The sequence below is a fragment of the Somniosus microcephalus genome, chromosome 2 (genome assembly GCF_052327205.1).
Source record: "Somniosus microcephalus isolate GS21.2 chromosome 2, FLI_Smic_1.0, whole genome shotgun sequence".
Lineage (NCBI taxonomy): Eukaryota > Metazoa > Chordata > Chondrichthyes > Squaliformes > Somniosidae > Somniosus > Somniosus microcephalus.
In genome coordinates, this window is record NC_140988.1 from 59,904,982 (window position 1) to 59,927,268 (window position 22,287).

General features: G+C 47.5%; 1 protein-coding gene across 2 annotated transcripts in view; it reads left to right on the forward strand.

The window, feature by feature from the left end:
- The window catches only part of cetn4 (centrin 4), a 58,968-nt gene continuing 36,681 nt past the window's right edge, over positions 1-22,287 (forward strand). The window contains exon 1 of one of the 2 annotated variants that reach the window (XM_086009700.1): positions 1-242. In XM_086009700.1, the coding sequence (XP_085865826.1) occupies positions 240-242 (3 nt within the window). In that variant the 5' untranslated portion in view covers positions 1-239. The remainder of the gene's footprint in view (positions 243-22,287) is intronic. The other variant, XM_086009709.1, reaches the window with a different exon arrangement.

Sequence of the window (22,287 nt, forward strand, 5' to 3'; positions counted from 1 at the left end):
GTCATCGTCGTTTCATAACAGACCCTTGCCGCCGGATGGCCAGCCGAAGTGTCAGTCAAACCGACGTCGGTGCCCGTGCCCCCGCCCCGGTTGTCGACGAGTGAACGTGTAATGATTTGTCTGGGAAACTAAGTGTTCGAGAGTTTGTTTACGTTGGAGAGAAAAAAATCCAAACAGTCGGTGGAAGATTTCAGCGTTACAGTTTGTTTAATAACAGTTTAATTGCTTAACTTTGGACAATGGTAAGACTTTTTTTTTAAATAATTCCTTTTAATCCGTTATTTATTGAGTGTAAAAATGTATTTTTTAATTCATTTGATGCCTGTGATTGGTTATTTCCCTGTCTTCCACGTTAATATCTCATCTCATCTCATATCTATAAAACAAATCGTGTGTGTAAGGCGCCCACTAAGCGCCCCACAGAAATGTCTGTTAGGAAGGAATTCTGACTCCAATAAGTGGTCCCTCTACTTGTTCCCGACAAGCAGCGGTGTGTGTTATTTAGGGTGATTTACTTGTCAGGTAAGACCACACGCAGTCACAACTTGAGAACACCGTTCTTCACTGGACGCAGTGTAGGTCTAAGACGGCGTTTCTACATATTACAATAATATCACAATGATAAAGTTACTGCACTAAGTAGGTTCAACTGATATTTCTGGGCACTATTTAAAAAAAACACGTAGGCTTTCAACTGGTTTAAAAATAGTGTAATTATCTTGGCCAGCCATGACATGATAGACGGGGGTCTCTATAATTCATCTTTTAAATCTGCAACTGCGGGTTTTATGTCAAGCAGAGTCAAAGTCAACATTTAGCTAGTTTTAATCGTCTTTAAAAAAAATCTGATTCATACTGTAAAGAGAAATAAATCATATCGTCAGTTTAACAATCCAGGATTTTGGATATATTCTCCAGTTTGTCAGACCCAATCCAGATCGAATAGACATGTTAAATATCAGTCTCTGTCGAATGCTACCTGGCTTTTTAGCAAGTTGAGGCCACATCAACCATGTGCTATGAATCCCAACTACAAAACTCACACATGTTCTAATGTGCATATTGTCATTGTGCATGATGCTCCTCTCTTTTTTCAACTTCAGAAATCAGTGGTTTTAGTCTTTTGCTGAACTTAACTGATGCTAGACAGTCTGCCACATTATTCATGTAACAGATTATAATTATTTTATTGGACTAATAATCCAGAGAATGCAGTCATTTGAGAATTTGAATTAAAAACTTTTTTAAAAATCTGGAAATAAAAAAAATTGACCTTGAAGCTGTCGAATTGTCGTAAAATCCCAACTGGTTCACTAATGTCCTTTTAGGGACAGAAACCTGCCATCCTTACCTGGTTTGGCCTATATGTTGCTCTTAACTGCCCTCTGAAGTGGCCAAGCAAGCCACATAGTTGTATCAAACTGCTAGAAAGCAAAACAAGATCAAACCAGATGGATCACTTGGCTGCAACCTCGGCACCGAATCAGAATACGACAAAGGCACACCCAGCCTAGCCGACCCTGCAAAGTTCTCCTCACTAACATCTGGGGATAAGTGCCAAAGTTGGGAGAGCTGTCCCATAGATTAGTCAAGCAACAACTTGACATAGTCATACTCACAGAACAGCCAGCATCCCAGACTCCTCCATCACAATTCCTGCCTATGTCGACCCAGCAGAGATGGGAGCACAGTGGTGTACAGTCCATGGGGCTAGGACAGACATGGGCAAGGAAACTTTCTGTTGATTACCATCTACTACCTTCCCTCAGTTGATGAATCAGTACTCCTACATGTTGAAAACCACTTGGAAGTACCGAGTGGGTGATCCTTCTCGCCCTCTTGTTGACATCCCCACCATGATAGATGCCAATCTTCAGCCAATTCGATTCACTCCACATGACATAGGAACAGGAGTTCCAGATTTCCACCAGCCTTTGTGTGAAGAAGGGCTCTCTGACATCACCCCTGAATGGCCTAGTTCTAATTTTAATTTTAATTTCAACAAACAGTTGAGTGCATTAGACACAGCAAAGTCTACGGGCCTCAGCAACATTCCGGCTGTAGACTTGTGTTCCAGAACTAGCCGCACCCCTAGCTAAGCTGTTCCTGTACAACTGGAATACTGTTATCTACCTGACAATGCAAAAAATCATCCAGGTATGTCCTGTGCAAAGAAAAGCAGAACAAAATCCAACCCAGCCAATTACCACCCTATTAGCCTACTCCCAATGATCAGCAAAGTGATTAAAGGAGTCGTCAACAATGCTTTCAAGCGGCATGTACTCACTAATAACCTGCTCACTGATGCCAGAGCCACGAGCCACTTGGCTCCAGATCTCATTACAGCCTTGGTCCAAACATTGACACAAGCTGAATTTGAGACGTAAGGCAAGAGTGACTGCCCTTTACATTCGACTGAGTGTGCCACCGAGGAGAACTGGTAAAACTAAGTTCATGGGGATCAGGGGAAAACTCTCCAGTGATTGGAGTCATACCTCGTACAAAAGAAGATGGTTGTGATTAGAGGCAAATTATCGCAGCCCCAGGACACTTCTGCAAGAGTTCCTCAGGCCAGTCTAACCAGCTCATCCATGACATTTAATTGGTATTGCCATTGCTAAGTCTCCCACCATCAACGTCTTGAGGGTCACCATTTTGACCAGAAACTCAACGGGATTAGCCAAATGCAGTGGCTACTACAGCAGGTCAGAGGTTGGGAATCTGTGGCGAGTGGCTCACCTCTTGGCTACCCAAAGTCCACCACCTACAAGGCATTAGTCAGGAGTGTGATGGAATACTCTCCACTTGCCAGGTTGGGTGCAACTGCAGCACTCAAGAATCTCTGCACCATCTGGGACAAAACAATCCGCTTGATCAACTTCACCCAGTAGCCTAAATATCCACCATCGACATTTTTTTATACGTTCCTGGGATTTGGGCGTCGCTGGCAAGGCCAGCATTTATTCCCATCCCTTGAGAAGGTGGTGGTGAGCCACCTTCTTGAACCGCTGCAGTCAGTGTGGTGAAGGTACTCCCACAGTGTTGTTAGGGAGTTCCAGGATTTTGACCCAGCGATGATGACGGATCGGCGATATATTTCTAAGTCAGGATGGTGTGTGACTTGAAGGGGAACTTGGAGGTGGTGGTGTTCCCATGTGCCTGCTGCCCTTGTCCTTCTAGGTGGAAGAGGTCACGGGTTTGGGAGGTGCTGACGAAGAAACCTTGGTGAGTTGCAGCCAAAGTGTGCTGTTGGAGGGAGTGAATGTTTAAGGTGGTGGATGGGCTGCCAATCCACCGGGCTGCTTTGTCCTGGATGCTGGCGGGCTTCTTGAGTGTTGTTGGAGCAGCACTCATCCAGGCAAGTGGAGAGATTTCCCCCTGATTCCCAATTACTTCAATTTTACTAGGGCTCCTTGATGCCACACTTGGTAACATGCTGCCTTTATGTCAAGAGCAGTCACTCTCACTTCACCTCTGGAATTCAGCTCTTTTGTCCATGTTTGGACCTAGGCTGTAATGAGGTCTGGAGCTGAGTGGTCCTGGCGGAACCCAAACTGAGCATTAGTGAGCAGGTTATTGGTGAGTAAATGCCGCCTGAAAGCACTGTCGATGACACCTTCCATCACATTGCTGATGATTGAGAGTGGACTGATGGGGCGGTAATTGGCCGGACTGCATTTGTCCTGCTTTTTGTGGACAAGACATACCTGGGCAGTTTTCCACATGTCAGGTAGATGCCAGTGTTGTAGCTGCACTGGAACAGCTTGGTTAGAGGCGTGGCTAGTTCAGGAGCACAAGTCTTCAGCATGACAGCTGGGATGTTGTCGGGGCCGATAGCCTTTGCTGTATCCAGTGCGCTAAGTCGTTTGTATATCATGTGGAGTGAATTGAATTGGCTGAAGACTGGCTTCTGTGATGGTGGGGACCTCAGGAGGAGGCCCATATGGATCATCGACACTGCACCTCTGGCTGAAGATAGCTGCAAACGATTCAGCCTTGGCATTTGCAATCGCGTGCTGGGCTCTGCCTTCATTGAGGAACGGGATATTCATGGAGCCTCCTCCTTCCGTTAGTTGTTTAATTGTCCACCACCATTCACGACTGGATGTGGCAGGACTGCAGAGCTTTGATCTGATCTGTTGATTGTGGGATTGCTTAGCTCTGTCTATAAAATGCTGCTTCCGCTGTTTAGCATGCATGTGGTCCTGTGTTGCAGCTTCCCCAGGTTGGCACCTCATTTTTAGGTACGCCTGGTGCTGCTTCTGGCATGCTCTTCTGCATTCCTCATTGAACCAGGGTTGGTCCCCTGGCCTGATGGTAATGGTAGAGTGAGGGATATGCCAGTCCATGAGGTTACACATTGTGGTGGAATACAATTCTACCTCATGGATGCCCAGTTTTGAGCTGCTAGATCTGTTCTGAATCTACCCCATTTAGCACGGTGGTAGTGCCACACAAAACAATGGAGGCTGTCCTCCGTGTGAAGACGGGCCGTCGTCTCCACAAGGACTGTGCGGTGGTCACTGCTCCCAAGGCTGTCATGGACAGATGCATCTGTGACAGGTAGATTGGTGAGAACGAGGTCGAGTAGTTTTTTCCCTCGTGTTGGTTCTTTCACCACTTGCCGCAGACCCAGTCTGGAAGCAATGTCCTTCAGGACTCGGCCAGCTCAGTCAGTAGTGGTGCTACCGAGGCACTCTTGGTGATGGACATTGAAGTCCCCCACCCAGAGTGCATTGTGTGCCCTTGCTACCCTCAGTGCTTCTTCCAAGAGGTGTTCAACATGGAGGCGTACTGATTCATCAGCTAAGGGAGGGCAGGTTTCCTTGCCCATGCTTGACCTGAAGCCATGAGACTTCACGGGGTCTGGAGTTGATGTTGAAGACTCCCAGGGCCACTCCCTCCCGACTGTATACCACTGTGCCGCCACCTCTGGTGGATTTGTCCTGTCAGTGGGACAGGACATACCCAGCGATGGTGATGGAGGAGTCTGGGACATTGGCTGAAAGGTATGATTCTGTGAGAATGACTATGGGCCAAATTTGCGACCCCTACTGGTGCATACAAGGTGTGCAAGTGCCCATAGGGGCCGAGCAAGTTCCGGGTTTAGGCGTGCGAAGCGCATGCGCGAAAACCCGGAACTTGCGATCTGTCAAGAATCTTCTTGACAGATCCTCCGCATCCCCGGGAAAAGGGCCTCCGCGGGCGGAGAGTTATGCTATTTGCCCAGCGAATGTCTGAAATCCTTATGTCTGGTAAAAGCAGGCGTAAGGCCTGCTTTTACCAGCGTAAGAGTTTTAAAAAACATATGTACAATAAGGTAGCTTATTTTTAGACCATTTTAAATATGTAAATTTATTTTTCAATTTTTTTTTCTGTTTTAATGTTTAATTATATTGTATTTTAATTAATTTTAAATATGTAATTTTTTTCATATTTATTTGTTATGGTAAATCTATTTTTAATGTCATCCCCATTCATGCTTATGGAGGTTCCGTACAAACCTGAATGGGGATCCCCCTTGTTTGGTTGGACCAGCCCATGTGATCCCAGGGGCGCTTGCGAGCCGCTTGCGCCCTGGGATACGTGGGTCTCTATGCAGGCCTACGCATAGAGGCCCAGGAGCGCAAGTGTCCGAACCTCCGGGACCATTAGGTAAGTTCGTAGATTTTTTGCTGGTCGGAGGCATCCGTCCACAGGAAGCCTCCGACCGCAAATTCAGCCCCAGTGTCAGGCTGTTGCTTGACTGACCTGTGGGACAGCTGTCCCAATTTTGGCACAAGTCCCCAGATGTTAGTGAGGAGGACCTTGCAGGGTCGACTGGGCTGGGTGTGCGGTTGTCATGTCTGAAGTCGGTGCTTTGGTCAATGCTGGGTGGTCTTTCCAGTTTTATTCTTATTATTGTTTTTTGTAGCGGTTTGTTACAACTGATTGGCTTGCTAGACCAATTCAGAGGGCAGTTAAGAGTCAACCACATTGCTGAGGGTCTGGAGTCACATATAGGCCAGACCAGGTAAGGATGGCAGATTTCCTTCCCTAAAGGACATTAGTGAACCAGATGGGTTTTTACAATAATCCGATAGTTTCATGGTCACCATTACTGATACTAGCTTTTTATTCCAGATTTATTTAATAGTACACACTGCAACCACATACCTTGGTTGCAATGTGTAATGTTTACAGGATGCATTACAGCAACTCACCAAGGCTTCTTCGGCAGCATCTCCCAAACCCACAACCTTCACCACTCAGAAGGACAATGGCAGCAGGTGCAGAGGAACACCATCACCTCTTAGTTACAACACCCTGACTTGGACTTCCTTCATTGTTACTGGGTCTAAATCCTGGAACTCTCTACCTAACAACAGTATTGTGGGAGCACCTTCACCACATGGACTGCATTGATTGAAGAAGGCCCACCGCCACCTTCTCAAAGGGAACTATGGATGGTCACTAAATGCTGACCTTGCCAGTGATGCCCACATCATAAAACGATTAACAAAAAAAAATCTTTAAAATGTCAATTGTCCCAGCATTCACAGGCATTTGGGGGATAGAGTTGCAAATTTCCACTGCCTTTGCGTGGAAAAAGTTGTAGGGTAAAGAGATTTAATCAGAGGTAAACTTTTCTAACAATTGGTTTGATTAGCACGGTGGCATAGTGGTTAGCACTGTTGCCTCACAGAGCCAGGGACCCGGGTTCGAATCCGGCCTCGGGTGACTGTCTGTGTGGAGTTTGCACATTCTCCCCGTGTTTGCGTGGGTTTTCTCCGGGGGCTCCGGTTTCCTCCCACAGTCCAAAGATGTGCGGGTTAGGTTGATTGGCTATGATAAATTGACCGTTAGGGGGATAGGGTGGGATATGTGTCGGTGCAGGCTCGATGGGCCGAAATGGCCTCTATCTGCACTGTGGGGTTTCTGTGATTCTGTGATTAAAACACACCAGGTTACAGATGGAGATACATACAACCAAAGTAGTACAACTCAATTCAGTGATCAAATCCTTCAGCTTCGAGAGACTGAGGGGTTAATTCCCGGTTGACATCTTTCCTGGTGTTCTTGTGGACTGTCTCCTACTTTCATTTTAGAATGGCTGCTCTGATACCATGGATGAATAAAAAACTAAAGAACTAAAGGGAAAATTGAATCTAAAGAAAAAGACAGAAAGGGAGTACTTGGATACTAAAGGAGAGGAGGACAAAAGGGAATACGAGGAACTTAGGCGAGAAGTTCAAAAAACCATCAGGAAGGCAAAGACAAATTATGAAATCAAATTATCAAGGAATATTAAAATAAATAATGAAGTGTTCTATGGACACATAAACTTCAGGTAGGGATAGGACCAGTAAAGGATGAGCAAGATAAACTCACAAGCAACGACAGAGAAATGGCAGAAGTATTGAATAACTACTTCGCCTCAGTTTTTACTGAAGAAGATACTACTTCACTAGAGAATGAGCGTATAAAGAATATTCATACAGTTGGGATAGAAAGGGAGAAAATATTTGATAAACTAGCAAATCTAAATGAGGATAAAACCCCAGAGCTAGAACAAAACCTGGGAACTATAGACCAGTCAGCTTAACGTCGGTTATAGGAAAGTTACTGGATAACTTAATAAGGGATACGAAAGCATCTAGAGACTGAAAATATAGTCAAAAATAGTCAGCATGGATTTTGAATGACTAAATCATGCTTAACTAACCTGATAGCATTCTTTGATGAGGTAACGGAAAGAGTAGACAAGGTCATATAGTTAGATTTTGCAGTCAGTGTCATATAGTTGGATTTTTAAAAGGCTTTCGATAAGGTACCACTCGGTAGGCTTACGACAAAGGTTAGGGCCTGTGGAGTCGGGGATAAATAACTGAATGGATAGTAAATTGGCTAAAAATGGAAAGCAGAGAGTCGGGATAAATGGTAGTTATTCAGATTGGAGGAAGGTAGAAAGTGGTGTTCCACAAGGATCAGAGCTGAGACCACTGTTATTCATAATTTACATTAATAATTTGGACTTGGGAACAAGTAACGCAATATGACATTTTGCAGATGATACCAAACTGGGGTGTATAGCTAACACTGAGGAGGAATGCAACATAATACAAGAATACATTAGAAAACTTGCAGACTGGGCAGTTAAGTGGCAAATGAATTTTAACATAGATAAATGTGAGGTGATGCACTTTGGTATGAAAAATAGAAACATCTCCTACATCTTAGAAAATAAAAAAATTGAATAGGGTAGAAGAGCAAAGGGATCAAGGAGTACAAGTGAACAAATTAAAAGCAGTATCGCAGGTCAGCAAAGCAATTAAAAATGCTAACTGGGATTTATTTCTAGGGGTATAGCATTCAAAAGTCATGAAGTTATGTTCAACTTGTATGGGACCCTGGTCAAGCTGCACTTGGAGTACTGTGCATAGTTCTGGTCTCCATACTATATAAAAAGGACATAGAAGCACTGGAGAAAGTGTAAAACCTTTTTTACAAGACTGGCACCAGAACTGATAGATTACAGCTATCGGGAAAGATTGAACAGGTGGGGGCTTTTTTCTTTAGAAAAGGGAAGAGTTAGAGGTGACCGGATAGAGGTCTTTAAAATTATGAATGGGTTGGACAGGGTAGATGTGGAGAGACTGTTTCCACTTGTGGGAGAATCCAAAACTAGGGGCCTTGCATACAAGATAGTTACTAATAAATCTAATCGGGAAATAAGGAGAAGATTCTTTCCTCAGAGTTGTTTGAATGTGGAACTTGCTACCACAGGAAGTGGTTGAGGTAAATAGCTTAGATGCTTCCAAAAGGAAACTAAACAAGTATATATGAGAAAAGGGACTAGAAAGATATGCTGAAAGGCTGAGATGAGGCAGAGTAAATGGGAGGAGACTGGTGTGGAGTATAAACACCAGCACAGACTAGTTGGGCTGAATGGCCTGTTTCTGTGTTGTATATTCTATGTAAGACTCCTTACTGAGGCATGCAGAGTCTGAACCGGGAAGTGTAAGTTAGAATAGTTAATTCAGTGCCAAATCATGTACAGAAAGCAAAATAAAGAGAGGGAAAGAAATATAGAATTAAGAGAGAAAGATAAGAGACAGAAAGAAAAAGTTTAATATATATATTTAAAATCTCCAACAATAATTAAAATCTGAAGGAATGAGACTCCACACTTGTAAAGCTTAATTTTCAGTGCCAGAGAGGTTATTTGGCAGTAATTAAGACTTATCATGTCTTTAAAAAATTACTTGCACTGGAATGGACAAACCCTAACTTTTTCTGGCGTGTCTAGTGGGTATCTAGCAGGTAAGTACCGTAACTTCACGCCCTTCCATGTATTTCAATGCCGAGTCGCTCGGCGAGATACCATTATAGCGAAGCTTCTGGATGAGCAAGGCACCTTGGATCGCAACATTCTGATTTCCACGTTTAACTGCGCATGTACCGTTGCCGTAAGTTGCTGTCCAAATTTACTTTTTAATAATGGTGAGCGCTGAGCTCATGAGAATAGATTGTGTTCGAGTTGACAATTTGTTCCAATTAACTAAGTTAGGGAGGACCAGGGATCACAATTTTAAGTTGTACAGAGCCAGATCTAGGTTAGATGTCAGGAGGTGGTTCTTTTCCCAGAGAATAGTAGACCTTTGGAACAGGCTTCCGGCTTGTGCGATGGGCGCCGATTCGCTGAATTCCTTCAAGCGAGAGCGGGACCTGTTTCTGGCTGGGGCGGAGATCAGCTCTTAGAAAAGGTAGATACTGTAAGGAATTATCTGGGCCAGTGTGATCTCCTGGAATAGTTTCGAATGCAATGAAAGGCCGGAGAGGAATTTTCCAGGTTTTTTCCCCCCCCCAAGTTGGCCTGGGTTTTTATCTGGTTTTTCGCCTTTCCGAGGAGATCACATGGTTTTAGGGTGGGGTGGAGAGTGTACATATTGTGATACAAAAGGTATCCAGTTTAAGTGGTCCATGTTGGGACCAGTGAAATGGGGATAAAATGGAGGAGGTCCTGCCAAGGGGATATCAGAATTTAGGAACTAAATTTTAAAGAAAAAACAGGATCTTACTGGTGGTAAATTGGGATTACTACACGAGGCATGTGCTAATTGGCATAGGGATAGAGAGATCAGGAAGGTGAATGCTTGGCTCAAAGACTGGTGTGGAAAGGAAGGGTTCCATTTCACTGGCACTGACACAATGGGCCAAATGGCCTCCTTCTGTGCCATAAATTTCTACGACTGTCACCAGTACTGGGACAGAAAGGAGCTGTACCGCTGGGACGGGCTTCACCAGAACCGGAATGGGACCACTGTCCTAGTGGAAAGGTTAAATAGGGCTGTGGCTAGGACTTTAAACTACAGTAAACTCTTTCTTATCCAACACCTATGGGACCAGGATGGTGCCAGTTGATGAAAAATTCTGGATAACAGAGAGGTATACCTACCAAGGCAATTTTTAACACAAACAAAAATAAAAACCACTGACTAACTCAGCCACCGCGGGAGACTCGGACTCAGCAAAATGAGTGCTGGATGGATTCGGCAAGATTGATCTATTTTGCCGGTTATTAAAGTATTCCGGATGATTAAGCGCAGTTTAAACAAGAGTTTACTGTAGGAGGAGGGGTGGGGGGCAGTTCTGGTGAAAATAACATAAGTCTGAAGATAAAAGAAATAGTGATTAAGAGTAAAGGTCAGACCAAGGTAAGGACTAAGGGTAGCATAAGCGCCCATGGAAAAACTACAGTTCTAGAATATTAAGTATAATAAAGTGAGGGGAGCAATTGATAAAAACAAATTATATTGCCTGTACAGCAATATGCACAGCATCCAAAACAAAAGGGGGGAACTGGAGGCAATAATTCATAGCAAGGAGCCTGATGTAGTGGGGATAACTGAAACATGGCTACATAAAGAATAGGACTGGCAGTTAAATATTGCAGGATAGAGCGTATTTAGAAAGGATAGGGAAAGAAGATGAGCGGTGGGGTGTCTGTACTAATTAGAGATGACATAATGGCAATAGAAAAAGGGACATAACTGCTAACATTAAGATAGAAATAGAATCCATATGAATTGAGACAAAGATAAGAATGGATCAAGTATATTAATAGGTGTATTCTACAGGCCACATAATAGTGGAAGGGAAGTGGAGGAAGAAATATGTAGGTAAATCTATGAAATGAGTAAAAAACATTGAATAATAATCTGGGGAGACTTCAACTACCCTTAAATAAACTGGCAAGAAGAGGTTGGGAAAGGGGTAAAGGGAATGGAGTTTCTACAGTGTGTTTAGGACTCCTTTATTACCCAGTAGGTAAGAAGTCCAACAAGAGAGGAATCACTGCTGCATCAATAATGGGAAATGAACCAAAGCAGATAAGAGTATAAGCGTAGGGGAACATCTAGGCAATAGCGATCATAACATAATAAGGTTTAAAATAATGATTGATAAAGACCAAAGTAATAAATTGGAAAAAAGCTCATTTTGAAAGGATGAGAATGGAACTAGGGAAGATAAACTGGAAAAAAGATTGACAGACAAAGAGATAAAACAGCCACGTGAAATATTGGAAACGTTGATCAATAGAGTTCAGGAGAAATGTATTCCTCTTTTATAAAGAAAATAACGAGCAAACCAGCCAATAATGAAACACCATGGATGAATAAAGTGATATGGGTAAAATTGAAACTAAAGAAAAAGGCATACACTAAGCCCATAGAAAGTAAAGGAGAGGATGACAAAGGGAATATGAAGAAGTTAGGAAAGCAAAGCAGAACTACAAAATTAAAATACCAAGGAATAAAAAAAGAAATCGCAAAGTATTCTACAGGAAACTTTGTGCTATCCGGCACCGACGGGACCGAGCTGTTGCCGTTCCCTCAAAACTGCCGGACACACCAGCGTTAATGTTGAAGCATGCGGAGCTTTTCATCTCCGTATCTGACAACAAACACTGTTGCTTAGCAACAGCTTCTAAACAGTCGGCCCGTACCTTGGAAGCGTCTCTCTGAAGCTGTTGCTAAGCTACAGAGACTTTGCAGAGCCTGACTGGGGGGGGAAAAAAAGCCACGTGAAGAAGAAAAAAAACCTAACAAAACGGCTCCTGATTTTTGCCGGTGGCTCGAGCTTGCCGGACATTTAGCCTCCGGATAACACAAAGTTTCCTGTACATACATACAAATAACAAAAGAAAGCTCACGATAGGGATAGGACCACTTAGGGATGCACAAGCTAAACTCACAGGTAATGACAGTGAAATGGCAGAAATATTGAATAGTTAGTTTGCCTCGGTATTTATCAGGGAAACTAACAAGGTGGACATGACATTAGAAGAATAGATCAAAAAAGATATAAAGACATTTAAGATAGAAAGGGGGAAATAATTAATAAACCAATCAAACTTCGAGAGAAAATTATTAGAATCTATAATTCAGGATAGGGTGACTGAACACCTCAAAATTTTTCAGCTGCTCAGAGAGAGCCAGCATGGATCTGAGAAAGGTAGGTTATGCCTGACAGACTTGATCGAATTTTTTGAGGAGGTGACTAAAGTGGTGGACTGGGGGGGATGTCTATGGATGTTATTTATCTGGACTTCCAGAAGGCATTTGATTAAGTCCCTCATAAGAGACTGTTAACTAAGGTAGAATCCCATAGAATTGAAGGCAAATTATTGACCTGGTTAGGAAATTGGCTGAGCGGCAGAAGACCGAGAGTAAGGATAATGGGCAGGTACTCTAATTGGCAGGAGGTGACTAGTGGTGCCCTGCAGGGATCTGTGTTGGGGCCTCAACTAGTCACAGTATTTATTAACGACTTAGATGATGGCATAGAAAGCCACATATCCAAATTTGCCGATGACACAAAGATAGGCGGCATTGTAGGCAGTGTAGATGAAAGCATAAAATTACAAAAGGATATCGATAGATTAAGTGAATGGGCAAAACTGGTGAATGGATTTCAATTTAGGCAAATGTGAGGTCATCCACGTTGGACCTAAAAAGGATGGAACAGGGTACTTTCTAAATGGTGAAAAGCCATAAAACAGTGGAGGTCCAAAGAGACTTGTGTGTTCAGGTACATAGATCATTAAAATATCATGAACAGGAACAGAAAATAATCAAAAAGGCTAATGGGATGCTGGCCTTTATATCTAGAGGACTAGAATACAAGGGGGTAAAAGTTATGCTGCAGCTATACAAAGCCCTGGTTAGACCACACCTGGAGTACTGTGAGCAGTTCTGGGCACCACACCTTAGGAAAGATATATTAGCCTTGGAAGGAGCGCAGCGTAGGTTTACCAGAATGATACCTGGACTCCAAGGGTTAAATTACAAGGAGAGATTACACAAATTAGGGTTGTATTCCCTAGAATTTAGAAGGCTGAGGGGTGATTTGATCGAAGTTTTCAGGATATTAAGGGGAACAGATGGGGTAGATAGAGAGAAACTATTTCTGCTGGTTGGGGAGTCTAGGACTGGGGGCAGAGTCTAAAAATTAGAGCCAGTCCTTTCAGGAGTGAAATTAGGAAACACTTCTACACACAAAGGGTGGTAGAAGTTTGGAACTCTCTTCCGTAAATGGCAATTGATGCTAGATCAATTGTTAATTTTAAATCTGAGATTGATAGATTTTTGATAACCAAAAGTATTAAGGGATATGGGCCAAAGGTAGGTATATGGAGTTAGGTCGCAGATCAGTCATGATCTCATTGAATGGTGGAAAAAAACATAGAAAAATAGGAGCAGGAGTAGGCCATTTGACCCTTCGAGCCTGCTCCGTCATTCAATATGATCATGGCTGATCCTCTATCTCAGTACCATATTCCTGCTCTCCCCATATCCCTTGATGCCTTTTGTGTCTAGAAATCTATCTCCTTCTTAAATATATTCAGTGACTTGGCCTCCACAGCCTTCTGTGGTAGAGAATTCCACAGGTTCATCACCCTCTGAGTGAAGAAATTTCTCCTCATCTCAGTCCTAAATGTCCTACCCCGTATCCTGAGACTGTGACCCCTCATTCTAAACCCCCCAGACGGAGGAAACATCCTCCCTGCATTCAGTCTGTCTAGCCCTGTCAGAACAGGCTCGAGGGGCTAAATGGCCTACTCCTGTTCCTATGGTCTAAGGATAAAACCCCATGTCCAGATGGATTGCATCCACGCATATTAAAAGAAAGTAGGGAAGAGATAGCAGAGGCACTATTACATATATATAACAATAAATTAGAAAAGGAAATACTGCCAGAAGACTGATGGACAGCTAATGTTATTCATCTATTTAAAAAGGGAGATCGAGTAAGTCCAGCGAACCATAGGCCAGTTAGCTTAACATCGATGGTTGGAAAGATAGTGGAATCTTTACTGAGAGATGTAATTTAAAAAATCTAGAAAACAAAAATATAATAGAGTAGTCAGCATGGATTTCAAAAGGGAAGGTCATGCTTGACCAAACTTATAGAATCATAGAAATTTACAGCACAGAAGGAGGCCATTCAACCCATTATATCTGTGCTGGCTGAAAAAGAGCTATCCAACCTAATTCCACTTTGCAGCTCTTGGTCCTTAGCCTTGTAGGTTACGGCACTATCCAAGTACTTTTTAAATGTGATGAGCGTTTCTTCTTCTACCACCTTTTCAGGCAGTGAGTTCCAGACCCCACCACCGTCTGGGTGAAAAAATTTCTCCTCAACTCCCCTCTAATCCTTCTACCACTTACTTTAAATCTAAGCCCCCTGGTTATTGACCTCTCTGCTGGGGGAAATAGGTCCTTCCTATCCACTCTATCTAAGCCCTTCATAATTTTATACTGTGGTAAACCACTGTTTGTATTCCTGTTTGTCCTGTTTGTATTCCACTGTGTACATGCCTGGACATGCCTCGGCTGACTCCTCCCACAGGTCCTAGTATAAAGGTGACTGCTCCCCAGCCCTTGGTATCCTGGACCGGTCGACCACTCGAGGCAGACCTCCATTCTGTTGTTAATAAAAGCCTTTAGTTACTCTTCTAACTCTCAGTCTTTTATGAGTAATTGATAGCGCATCAATTTTATTAACAACATTTTTATAATGGAGAAGATCCTCACACCAGCATGCCTGGACTTAGATCATCGGGAGGCGGACTCATCCACCAAGTTTACTCACTGGCTTAAGTGTTTCGAAAAATTCCTGACCGCCTCCGAAGCAATCAAATCGGACGAGGACAAACTGGATGTCCTGACCTCCAAAGTGAACCACCGAGTGTACTCGGTCATCCAAGACGCGACCTCGTACGCGGATGCTATCAAGCTCCTCAAGGACCAGTACACGCGCCCAGTGAACGAAGTGTACGCCAGGCACCTCCTGGGGAGTCGTAAACAACAACCTGGGGAATCGACCGTGGAATACCTTCAGGCACTGTCTGTGCTTGGCCGGGCCTGTGGTTGTAAGGATGTAAAGGCCGCCGTGTACACAGAGGAACTTATCCGGGACGCTTTTGTAGCGGGCCACAGATCCAATTACACACGACAGCGACTGTTGGAGCAGAGTAACCTCGACCTCAACAAGGCCTCTGAACTCGCACTATCGTTGGATGCAGCCTACCAGGGCATGGATGCCTACTCCTCTGCACCGTGGACGCCGCGGGGAATGACAGCCTGGGACACGGTAGGACCGCCTCATAGCGCCGTGCCACCCCAGCCACACCCCAACAACGGCCCAACTACCGCAGCAGTGTCCCAAGGCCAGACAGCAGTGCCCCAAGGCCAGAAATGCTACTTCTGTGGCCAGGCAAAACACCCCAGAGCGCGCTGCCCGGCGAAAAACGCGATCTGCTCGGGCTGCGGGAAGAAGGGACACTACGCTAGCGTCTGCAGGGCCAAAGCCACCCCGAACCCCAGCAGCGCCGCGTGTGGGCCATGCGGGCCGCCATTTTGGACCTCCCCGGCCGTGTGCGAATCACCGGTACAGCAGCCATTTTGGACGCCTCCAGCCACATGGGGATCATGGACGCCGCCATCTTGGACGACAGCCGGGACGCAGCAGGCCCCCGACACCGCCTCATCTGATACCCACAGCGACACACCGACCCTACGCTGGCATCTGTTACACTGGACCAAGCGAGACCGCACCAACTGGCCAGTTCCACAATGGACATTAAGGTAAATGGTCACGATACAATCTGCCTTTTTGACTCTGGGAGCACGGAGAGCTTCATCCATCCCGACACGGTGCGGCGTTGCTCTCTCCCAGTCCTGCCTGCGCAACAGCGAATTTCTATGGCCTCCGAGTCCCAGTCGGCGGACATCGGCGGCTACTGCGTGGTGACACTCGTAGTAGACGGGACCGTGTACGATCATTTTAAACTTCTGGTCCTGCCTGACCTCTGCGCTGCCGTCCTGCTGGGGTTAGATTTTCAGTGCCACCTTAAAAGTGTTACGATGGCGTACGGTGGACCCCTACCCCCACTCACAGTCCGCAGCCAGCAGCTTCCAAATTGCCCGCCGCGCACCAGGTGCAACCTCTCCACACTCAGAGTCACCCCCCCACCACTGTTTGCTAACCTCACCCCCGACTGTAAGCCCATCGCCACAAAGAGCAGGCGATACAGTGCCGGGGACAGGGTTTTCATTAAAACCGAAGTGGAGCGGCTCCTGAAAGAAGGGATTATTGAGGGCAGCACCAGCCCCTGGCGAGCCCAGGTTGTGGTCGTTAAGACCAGCGAGAAGCAGCGCCTGGTCATCGACTACAGCCAGACAATAAATCGCTACACCCTGCTGGACGCCTACCCACTCCCCCGTATAGCTGATATGGTCAACCAGATCGCGCAGTACCGCGTCTTCTCGACCATTGACCTGAAATCAGCGTACCACCAGCTCCCCATCCGCCCTGAGGACCGCCAGTACACTGCCTTTGAGGCAAACGGCCGCCTCTATCACTTCCTTAGGGTTCCCTTTGGCGTCACCAACGGGGTCTCCATCTTCCAAAGGGAGATGGACCGGATGGTAGATCAAAATGCGTTGCAGGCCACTTTCCCATATCTGGACAATGTGACCATCTGCGGCCGTGACTTGCAGGACCATGACGCAAACCTCGAAAAATTCCTCCGCACCGCCCAACTCCTAAACCTGACATATAACAAGGAGAAGTGCATATTCCGCACAAACCGCCTCGCCATCCTTGGCTGTGTTGTGGAACACGGAGTCATCGGCCCCGACCCCGACCGGATGCGTCCCCTTATGGAACTCCCACTGCCTCAAGGCCCTGAAGAGGTGCCTAGGGTTTTTCTCCTATTACGCCCAGTGGGTCCCCTACTATGCGGACAAGGCCCGTCCGCTGATCAAGTCCACCTCTTTTCCCTTGACGGCAGAGGCCCGCTTAGCCTTCCACCGTATCAAGGAGGACATTGCCAAAGCCACCATGCACGCAGTGGATGAATCCATCCCCTTCCAGGTGGAAAGCGACGCGTCCGACTTTGCCCTGGCCGCTACCCTCAATCAGGCGGGGAGACCCGTGGCCTTCTTTTCACGAACCCTCCAAGGCCCGGAGACCAGACACTCCGCTGTTGAGAAGGAGGCCCAGGCGATTGTGGAGGCTGTGCGTCATTGGAGGCACTACCTGGCCGGAAAACGATTTACCCTGCTCACTGACCAGCGTTCAGTTGCTTTTATGTTTAACAACAAGCAGAGGGGCAAAATCAAAAATGACAAGATCTTGAGGTGGAGAATCGAACTTTCCACCTACAACTACGAGATCTTGTACCGGCCCGGGAAGCTAAATGAACCCCCGGATGCGCTATCGCGTGGCACCTGCGCCAGCGCGCAGATCGATAGACTACGGGTCCTCCACAATGACCTCTGCCACCCGGGGGTCACCAGGTTCTTCCACCTCATCAAGGCCCGCAACCTGCCTTACTCTATTGAGGAGGTCAGGACCATGACCAGGAACTGCCAAGTCTGCGCTGAGTGCAAACCACACTTTTATAGACCAGACAGGGCCCACCTGATAAAAGCCACTCGCCCCTTCGAGCGCCTGAGCGTTGATTTTAAAGGGCCTCTCCCCTCCTCCGACCGCAATGTGTACTTCCTCAATATTATTGATGAGTACTCCCGTTTCCCGTTCGCCTTCCCCTGCCCGGACATGACCAGTGCCACGGTCATTAAATGTCTGAACAACCTCTTCACCCTGTTCGGCTTCCCCAGCTATATCCATAGCGACCGGGGCTCATCGTTTATGAGCGACGAACTCCGTCAGTACCTGCTAACTAGGGGTATTGCCACAAGCAGGACCACCAGTTACAACCCCCGGGGGAACGGACAGGTGGAAAGAGAAAATGCGACAGTTTGGAAGGCCGTCCTGCTAGCCTTAAAGTGTAGGGGCCTTCCAACCTCCCGCTGGCAGGATGTGCTCCCCGATGCGCTCCACTCTATTCGGTCACTGCTCTGCACTGCCACTAACGCCACCCCTCATGAGAAAATGTTTGTCTTCCCAAGGAAGTCCACATCAGGGACATCGCTACCGCTATGGCTGACGTCCCCAGGGCCGGTCCTACTGAGAAGACACGTGAGGACCCATAAAACGGACCCCCTGGTCGAGAGGGTCGACCTCCTCCACGCCAACCCCCAGTATGCTTACATCGCATACCCGGACGGGCGGGAGGACACAGTCTCCATAAGAGACCTTGCACCCTCGGGGACCACAGTAACCCACTACCCACTACCACCCCCCCCCACGATCCGATATCCAGCCCCAGCAGACGGCAGGCCTGGGCCCCGCGACCTGCTCGACATCTACGAGGACGACACGCCTGTGCCACAGCCTACGCTGAACTCGACGCCGGAAGCTTCACTACCCCTGCCGTCGCCACGCCGATCACAGCGGCAGACAAGACCTCCGGAGAGACTCCAATACACTAACTTTTAATACACTTCACCCCGCCGGACTCAATTTTAAACAAGGGGTGAATGTGGTAAACCACTGTTTGTATTCCTGTTTGTCCTGTTTGTATTCCACTGTGTACATGCCTGGACATGCCTCGGCTGACTCCTCCCACAGGTCCTAGTATAAAGGTGACTGCTCCCCAGCCCTTGGTATCCTGGACCGGTCGACCACTCGAGGCAGACCTCCATTCTGTTGTTAATAAAAGCCTTTAGTTACTCTTCTAACTCTCAGTCTTTTATGAGTAATTGATAGCGCATCACCGACAAGGGCCGGGCTGTTGCTCTGCTGGCAGGCCAGTGAAGCGAAAGTTGCTGCGTCGATCAGGCGCCTGTCGCGGACATCGACCAGGAGTCCGTGTGCGCAAAGAAAATTGGCGCCCAGCAAGGGATGTGCCACCGAGGCCGTCATGAAATCCCACGTAAATCGCTGGCCATTGAAACAAACCTCGGCCCGTCGCTTTCCAAAAGTAGCGATGGCTGCGCCATTTGCCGCCACGAGGGGTGGGCCGCTGCAGCCTGCCTAGATGTCGAGCTGGGAGGCAGGAATTATGCTGCATTGGGCTCCGGTGTCGCAAAGGAATCTGCGTCCTGAAAGGGAGTCGGTTATGTACAGCAGTTTACCTGAGGTGCCGATGGCCATCGTGGCGGCGGGGGTGCGGTCGAGCGGGCCTAGACGGCAGCGCAGGGCTGGCGCGTTGGGCCGGGCGGCCATCTTGGTTTGATCCAAAGAGCAGGGTGCTCTGCAACGTTGGGCCTTGTGGCCGAAACGCGCGTGGTAGTAGCATAGTTCTGTGGCCTGGCGTGGCGGCGCGCGCTCGGTGGTGTCGGGGAGCCTCGCTGCTGCACAGCCGAGTTGGGCGACGGCGAAGACTTTGTCCGCGGTGGCTGCCAGTTGTATGCAGTCCGTGATCGGGGACCCCGCGAGGGCAGTCTGTACCTGCCGAGGAAGCAGGCTGAGGAAAAGGGCCCGAAACAAGAAGCAATGCGGTTCAGAGCCCAGGGGCGTGAGCATCCGGCTCATCAACTGGGTCGGGGTAGAGTCGCTGAGGCCTGGTAGTGAAAGAAGCCTGCGGGCCCTCTCCTCCCCGGACAGGCCATAAGCCTGCAGCAAGCTGCCCTTAATGGTTGAGTACTTGCCGGTCTGTGGTGGGTTCCCCAGCAGGTCGAGAACTTCAGCGGCGGTGGAGCTTGCTAGTGCTGAGACTACGTGGAGGTACCTTTCTTCATCGTCTTGAACCCTGCGAAGGGTGAATTGGGCCTCCGTGTGCGCGAACCAAGCCGGTGCTTGGTGTTCCCAGAAGGTGGGGAGCTTCAAGGACACGGCGCCGGCCGACATCGGGCTGCTGCTCGTTGCCGTCGGGTCGTTGCTGGCCTCTGTAGGGCTACGTGAGTCGGGGGCTTCGGCCGCCGACATCCGGGGTCACGAGTGTGGGAGACTACAGTCTCCCGCGTAAAGAAATAGGCAACACAGCGAGCTACAAGAAATTGGTCTTTACTCCAACTCTCACAATACAGTACTGAATTCGTACAGCCCGCGAACCTGTGATGACTCACGGATTGGTCACCTGCTGGAACCTGATTGGTTTTCCTTCTCTCAGCAGCAGGCAAGTCTGAACATGCCTTATTCCTCTCAGCTTGCAACTGTCTTGCGGGGGGAGGGGAATACAGCAGTTAAAAGGGGATTATACAGGTTTATCTACATACACACAGTGTTTCCCCAATGTGGCAACGCCACACTGGTTCCTTTTGTGGAACTTAAATCTTTCTGCTATCAGCAGCGGTGTGGGGTTTAAGTGGTCCTGTAGGATTTCCACTATGCTTTCAAAATTCTTATCCACTGGCTTCTCTGGGGTTATTAGGTTTCGCAGTAAGCCATAAGTTTTTGCACCCATAGAATTCAACAAAACCAGTGCTTTCCTAGCATCTGGCACTTCATTCGCCTTGCAGTGCAATTCAATGTGTTCCACATATGACGCCCAATCTTCGACTTCATTGTCGAATGCAGTGATACTGCCACTCTTCGGCATCCCTGGGTGTGATTAAACTGTCTAAAATGGCGTCCCCACGCTCTCCCTTCTTCTCCACGGCTTAATGGCATCTCCCGCGCTTCCTTTCTTTCCCCCGCGAACGCTTTTCAGCCCTTGAGCCCTGGCTGTGCTCTGCGCGTTCTCCTGTGCGCCTCTATCATTGCCGCCGCTCGGTCCTGAACCCGGCTGCTGCTTTACCCTCTCTTTTTGTTTTCCGTCGACGCCACTCGGTTTTCAACCCCTGGCTGCGCCCTTTGCGCTTCACCCTCTCTCTTACCCCGTCGACGCAGCTCGGCCTTTTCTGTGCCGTCGGTTGGCTCCAGCCGTCGCTGTCCGGGAAGGGTCTGCGCTGTACCTGTTGCCAGTCTGTTGCTGGATCGTCGTGGCTGGAGAACCAAGCCCAGCTCTCAACAGCCTCCCCTGCGATGTTCACTCTCTGCCGGATGACTGGGCGGTTGCTCGTGGTCGACGCCCGTGCTTCTGCCCTCGACTTTCTTCCACCGTCCTCCCGGAGCGAATCCTTGAAAGGAAATGCAGAGTTGCAGGTAGATTCGAATCGACCTCATCGCCACTGTTGAATCCGTGATTCTTAAAGTATGATGTTTTCCAATAACTAGACAGAGGCTGTAAATTAACAATCAACAGGTGTTTACTGGAGGAGGAATGCTCAAGGCTTATATACAGGTGTGGTCACTGCCGGTACTACAGTATACCGGAGCTGTAAAAGTAGTTCTCTCTTAAAGGTACATACACTACATTTACCATCTGAATGATTTCACTAGCCAAGCTTCAAACGCCAGTTTATTCGTCATGGGCACCGCTAACCATTCTTTGAACGCCAGCTTATTCTTTAACCGGGCTATTACTGTCCATGTGACAAACGTCAGCTTATAACTAGGCTGCATGTCTCGGTTCTTCTACCCATCCTTCGAATGTCAGCATTTTCTTAAATTGGGGTTACACTATACGTCAACTTATTCACCAAACACCAGCTTATAACTGGGCGTTGGTCCCCAAATGCGTCTTTCCACTGCCCTTCTTTGCCTTTGCCGGTTTACCTTCTTCTTCGTCTCATCTCGTCTCGTCTGCCCGTTTGTGGCCTGTGTGTCCTGTGTGGTTTTGAACTCAGGACTCGTTCTCCCGCATTTGGCCCCAGTGTAATGGGCGTCCTTCATTGTTGAGCGGTGCGGGGAGCGAGAAGAGAACCCGCCACGAGGCCAGGGTGCGAATACGAGAGGCAGCAGGCCAAGGCCACAGGCAAGCGATAAGAGCGATAAGCATCAAGAGAGCGATTGCTACTGATGGGCCTACAATTATACCCGTTCTTCAACTCCTTATCTGCGCGCCAA